At 44.8% G+C, this 6,486-nt stretch overlaps 1 protein-coding gene across 1 annotated transcript; it reads left to right on the top strand.

Annotated features, from left to right (window-relative positions):
• Nucleotides 1–293: 293 nt before the first annotated feature.
• Nucleotides 294–6,258, top strand: CTH (cystathionine gamma-lyase; the record flags this gene model as incomplete). The annotated part of the gene is given in 8 exon segments (XM_010087246.1): nucleotides 294–375; nucleotides 567–677; nucleotides 1,772–1,881; nucleotides 2,535–2,666; nucleotides 4,257–4,314; nucleotides 4,751–4,828; nucleotides 5,774–5,926; nucleotides 6,137–6,258. Coding segments are annotated over 8 exon segments (846 nt in total), but the record flags the coding sequence as incomplete, so codon positions are not given.
• Nucleotides 6,259–6,486: the final 228 nt, after the last annotated feature.

Genomic DNA, 6,486 nt, shown 5'->3' on the forward strand with positions numbered 1-6,486 from the left:
AAGTACTGGAAGTGTTTGTGTTGAAGTATCATGAGGTTTCTGATTGCTGTCATGTGTGTACGAGGGAAATAACAGACATTTGCAACTCATAAATCAGCATTTGTCTGGGTCTGAATGGGTCTGAACATCCCAGCAGCTTGTTGTGGCCAGCAGACCAGCCTGCTCTTCTAGGAGGAGGTGGGTGCGTGACCTCTGTTGCGAGCGTGGGGTTTTTACAGCACTCAGGACCAGTATTGTACACAACTTTCTCAATGCTCTCTCAAGTTGTATTTTTTTTCTGTCTTTCACAATAGGGTTATGAATACAGCCGGGATGCAAACCCTACCCGGAATTGCCTGGAGAAGGCTGTGGCAGCACTGGATGGAGCTAAGTACAGTAAGCACTGAGTAGGGTCCTAGATGTCAGCGTGCGTGTCCCCTACAGTGTCTCCAGGAGGCACAACTTGGGGAGTGAGGACACTGAGGTGTCAGCAGCAGTTGTGTCACGGCAAGGCTTTCACAGCCACTGGCTGATGGTTAAAATCACATTAAAATACAGCATCTGCCATTTACTCTTTTCTGTTTTAGGTTTAGCTTTTGCTTCTGGCTCTTCTGCTACTTTGATTGTTACTCACCTGTTAAAGGCGGGGGATACGATAATCTGCATGGACGATGTCTATGGAGGGATGTAAAGCACAAGTGTGGGTCGTTGTCATTAAGTATACCTACTTGTGATTCTCAGGAGCTTTCTGAATTTCCCATGTAGCACCATGCTTTTCTTTAAAGCCTTTTCATTTCGTGAGAACACAGAACACTCCTGTCTGATTTTGGTGTTAGAAATTCAATCAGTGAATTCTCCAGCACATCACGGAGGTTTAAAAAATATATTAATCTTCCCTGAAAGCACAGCGTGCATGTGTTGTGCCACCATGTTCCGAATGCCTCAGTGATACCCACTGTTAGGTTTTGATCGTGCTTGCACGCTGCAGCCTGGTTCTTTGTTGGCCACTTCCTCGCTGTTGCCTGCACTGTGTCCTTTTTGCTCTGCGGGGTTTACTCCTCTGCCACGCTTGCCCTGTGCAGCCGCTGGTACTTCAGTAGTAACCTTTGAGCCACAGGTACCCAGTGCTGCTTGTGTCCCTGCTCCCTCAAGGGTGCACTAGCTCTGGGAAGCTTTTAGTGCGTTTTTTGTAAAAAGCCTGGTTGGATGGGCCAGCAGCATTGCGCTTTCTAACTCAAATGATTCCTCAGTATTCAAGGCTGTCAGAGAAACAGTAAAAGAAAAGGAAAATCTTTCGAGGGCAACGCTGGAAGCATATTGCCTGGGCCATGTTTAAGAGATGCTGAGTTCTGGGAGGTGTGAGGAGGAGCTGTAGGCAGCAAACCTCTGAATTCTGAGCCACTGCTGTAGCTTCTTAAAAGGGCTACTTTGATTTCCATCTAAGTTTTTCTGCAGTGTGTAAAAAAGAAAAAATGGAATTGCTAGCTTGTGTGTGGCAAAGGGCTGGAGGAAAAGTGAGAAGCGGGATTAAAGAAACCCCAAACAGCTGCTATCGCTCTGATTCCATATTCCCATTATTTCTTTTCCATGATGTTTAAGACTGCAGCATCCTTTAAACTGTTTCGAAATAAAAATGTGCCATTTACAGTGTACAGCATAAAACGGCACCCTCCTGATTTTCCGCAAATGCATACGAGAAACTGGAGATCAGTGAAGGAAAGTTAAAGAAGTTGTTTAATTTCGTATCTGCCTGATTTTTTAATTTGGTTTGATTTTGTTTGTGGTTTTTTAGGCACAAACACATACTTCAGAGAAGTAGCCACGAACCTGGGTTTGAATGTAGTTTTTGTCGACTGCACAAAACTGAAATGCCTGGAAGCTGCAATTACACCAGAGACCAAGGTAGGGCAGAGGGAAATTGCTGAAGGTAATTGCTCAATGTCATGAACTAATTTTGTTCTTGCTCTTGTTGTGTGGAGTGTGTGAGTCAAGCAGAGGGGGCTGCAGGGGTGGCCTGTGTGGGGACAGGTCGGGGCACAGCTGATGCCAGCACGTCCCTAGTTGGGGACGTTTGTGGTGCCTCATTGCAAACATTTTAAAAAGGGCAAAAAACACAACAGAGAGAGAGAGGAGGAGGGAAAAAGTAAGAAAGAGCAGAGGGAACCCCAAGGTCGGAGGAAGCGGAGGTGCTCCAGGGCACTGCAGCAGATTGTCCCCTGCTCTGCTGGAAGATAACTCAGCCGGAAAGGCTTCCAAACTTCTGGGTCTTTTTTCTGACTGTGTCAGGCCTTCTTCAGGTGTGAGGCGCTTAGGTTTTCCAAAGCTCTGGTGTTCTTCCCATGTCTCAGTGGTTTGTGTGGCGAATCTTCCCTCTCCCCAGAAGCCTTGCCTTTCTTCAGCAGGGACAGGTTCTTATCTCCATCCTGTAAACCTGCCTGGGAAGCTGACCCTCAGCGAGTGAATGTTTAAAAGCACTTCGACTTCCACATGTCTCACCCCCAGCGCTGTATTTCTAAGTGTCTGAACTGATGTTTTGTCCTGTTGAATGACCGCAGCTCGTTTGGATTGAGACGCCCACAAACCCCATGATGAAGGTCATTGACATTCAGGCCTGTGCCGATATCGTCCATAAGCACAAAGATGTTCTGCTGGCGGTAGATAACACCTTTATGTCTGCATACTTCCAGGTGAGCGCTTGGTTTCTTTACAGTTGCCTCATTATTTTGGTGTATTTGAAAATAACGTTTTTAAAATGGAAGCGCCACCAAGGATCTGTGGTTTTGATCCGCGCATTATAAAATTGCTTCTTCTGCTTCGAAATACAACCCGTGTGCCACTGCTGTTTACATTTGTAACGATGGTATCAAAGTGTTTTATAGCGAGCTGTATACCAGTATGATAACAGCAAAACCAGCAGAGCTCAGCAGTCAGGTAAACACACTGGATGAGGTTAAGCCATGGGGGAACGGCTGCTCTGTCCTTCAGACATCACCTTTTTTTGGTTCTTGATGATGGAAATCATAACAGGCTGTTTAAAAGTGTCCTGTTTCCTCGCTTTGGCCCCTCTTACCAGTTCTTTTCTATATGCAGTTTGTGATCTCTTCTGAACCACTTGATATTCTAAAAGGGGAGCGTAAGAGAGGTTAAACCAAGCAAACTGTGTTAACTTTTTCTTTGAGACATTCAAGTTACTTTTTCTTCAATATTTTGGTGAATGTGTGGCTTAGAAATTTATAATTTTGATCTCCAACAGCTGGCATCACTTTTCTGCTTTTATAACTTGAATACATGAAGCAAAGACAATTTTTTAAATTCTAAAAGTGCTTCAGGATAATAAACTTCAAAGTCTTGTTCACGTTAACATGGGCTAGAAATATTCATAGGTATTTCCCAGGAGACCAAGCTCATCCCTTGTATTTCAAGTCTCAAGCAAAACTTCATGAGTGCAAAAGGCAAGGTGTCTTTGTTTTTGGTACAGGTACAGAGATCTTTAAAAATTAAGGAAAAAAAAAAAAGAAGAAAAGTGAGCACCTGGATATGTGAGCTAGTTAAGGTGTGTTTTGTTGGCATGGTGCTGAGAGGGAGTCAGGTATAACGTTTCATTCCAGTAAGCGCAGTAGGTCGTGTCTTTCAGCCCATCCAGGCTGCAGATGGTGGGTGCACTGCACTAGGAAGATCATAATTTTGGAATGGTTTGTACAGCAGCGTTGGAGGTGAACGGCGCTGGTGTTCATGCTGCCTGTGCATTGGGAATGCACGTTGTCTGCACTCCTTGGAGAGACCTCCATGTTCAGTCTGACAGCAGCAGTCTTTTATTCTGAATCTGCTTGCTTTGGCACCTTTTACCACAGTGGTGCTCTTCACTCTTTATATTAATTATTGATATTCATATAAGTGTATTATGTGCAAAGTCCTTTACTTAGTGACTGATTAAAAAGATTATATTGTTCGTTACTTTATCAGCATCTCCGTTTGTCTTTTTGCCTTAGAAAGGCAGAAGGGAGGAAAGCTGAGGGGTTAAGGAAGAAAGACCTGGCAAACAAAACTCTTTGCACTTTGTTCAGGTTCTCAGTTGTTCGTTGGGTGTGCTGTCACCACTACTGATCTTTAGAAAACAATGTGATGTTCTTTTTTTTGCGTTAAGTGTTTGTGGTGGATTTTTTTTTTAGTTTCTCCACCTATTGTTCTTGTCTGTGTTGGGTCACAGTCTTTCTGGGTAGCTTGAAATGAGCCAGAGCTCACAAAAGCTTTAATCAGACCTATTACTTTCATTTCAGCGTCCTTTATCCCTGGGGGCTGATATTTGCATGTATTCTGCCACGAAATACATGAACGGTAAGTACAGGAGTTGAGCACAACTCAGGCTGGCTATTGAAAAGCGAATCTGGCTGTGGGCAGTTCACAAAAGCCAGTGCCTCTGCCAGGAGTTCTTAGATAGACCGTTAGAGGAGATGGACCCTTGAACAGAGCCTTAGTCTTCACAGCTCCTGAACTGTCCCTGGGAGAAGGAGCAGTGACCTGGCTTCAGGTGCCTGGGGACGTGCATGCAGCATGCTGCAGTCATGCTGCTGAGCAGAGCTTTCGAAAAAGCTGAAATCTGCCTGAGGATTTGTGTGCTGCACAGGACGGATGGCTGTAGCGATGAGAAGGAACGCAAGGTCTTGCAAAAATGGGACTGTATGGGCACCAAGACCGAGAAAATGAGGGTTTGTGGCAGAACCCTGGTGCAGATGGAGTGACTGATTCCGGTCTTGTCTTCTTGAATTTTTAGGGCATGATGATGTTGTAATGGGTCTTCTTTCAGTAAACCGGGATGATCTCTACAAAAGGCTCAAGTTCTTACAAATCCGTAAGTAGTTAATGCAGGAAGTACCTTAAAACTAAATGTATTCAAATGTACAATGTGTATGTATGTATTCAAATATACAAAGTATACAATAAGAAATGTATTAAAATAAATTATATTCAAATATTGAATATTCATATATTCAAATATATGCAGTGGGGCCCCCAACATAAGAAAGGCCTGGTGCTGTTGGAGAGAGTCCAGAGGAGGCCACAAAGATGGTCAGAGGCTGGAGCACCTCCCCTATGAGGACAGGCGGAGAGAGTTGGGGGTGTTCAGCCTGGAGAAGAGAAGGCTCCGGGGGGACCTTATAGCAGCCAGGGGGCTACAGGAGAGATGGAGAAACACTCTTGGTTGGGGGGTGCAGGGATAGGACAAGGAGTAATAGAAGCTGAAAGAGGGCAGATTTAAATTAGATATTAGGAAGACATTTTTCACTGTGTGGGTGGTGAGGCAGTGGCCCAGGTTGCCCAGAGAAGCTGTGGATGCCCCATCCCTGGAGGGGTTCAAGGCCAGGCTGGATGAGCCTTTAAATTTTGCATTTGTTTAACTTCATCTAACTTGTGTCAAGTCCATCTGGGGTTTTTTAACTCATTCACACGTCAGGGGATGTGGCTAATGTAGAATTTTCATCTGTAGGGGGATGTTAACGATTTTACCGCCTCCTAATTGTAATGAATGAATTTCCGTACAGTGCTGTGTGTGCCTCCTGTCTACAGCAGGCGGAGTAAAGGGATATTATATCTGATAAATGTAATCCTTGAAGGTCTTCAGCTTGTTAATGCAGCTTCTTAATTGGCATCCCATGTGCATGAGATGAGGAAGACAGGTCACATCAGATGTCTTTCCACTTGTTCGAACTTTAGAAATTTTGTAAATGAGGACTGTATTTAGTTTTACTAAAAAAAACCTCTTTGTTTTATGTGAATTTTGTTTCAATTTCTGTAGATCTTGGACCTGTTCCATCTCCCCTCGAATGTTATCTGTGCAACCGTGGTCTGAAGACACTCCAAATCCGGATGAAAAAACATTTCCACAACGCACTAGCTGTTGCTCGATTTCTGGAGTCCCATTCCAGGGTGGAGAAAGTACTTTACCCAGGTGGGTTGGCAAGCCTTCAGAGCGGGTGACGTCTCAGAGCGATGGATTTGGGTACCGCTGTGCCACGTGTGGTTTGTGCGCCCTTCACAGCTGGGGACTCGGGGTTAGGTGTGTGCCTTGGCGATGGGCTGTTGCTCCAGAGCTGAGGGTGAGCTGCTTTACCCTTTGGTGTGATGGTGATTGACTGACAGCAACTTCTACAAATTCCAGGCTTGCCTTCCCACCCTCAGCATGAGGTGGTCAAGCGGCAGTGCACTGGCTGTTCTGGGATGATAGGCTTCTACGTTAAAGGAAATCTCCAACACGCTGCTGCCTTTCTCAAGAATTTAAAGGTAAGAAAGGCTATGTACAGGGACTTGGGCCTGTCCTTCTCAGGGTGATAATGGAAGGAAGTGGAAGGTAAAGCCATTGTGGTAAACCATGCTGAGAAGAGGATTCTCTGGTTGATAGTTTTAGTTATTGGATTGCTTGGGTTTTTTTAAAGGGAAAAAAAAAAAAAGTCAATATGAGCAACCAGGGCTGCAGAGAAAAGTTGAGGGCAGTAAGTGCATTCGCAGCAG

This window comes from Pterocles gutturalis, unplaced genomic scaffold (genome assembly GCF_000699245.1).
Source record: "Pterocles gutturalis isolate BGI_N339 unplaced genomic scaffold, ASM69924v1 scaffold1766, whole genome shotgun sequence".
Taxonomy (NCBI): domain Eukaryota; kingdom Metazoa; phylum Chordata; class Aves; order Pterocliformes; family Pteroclidae; genus Pterocles; species Pterocles gutturalis.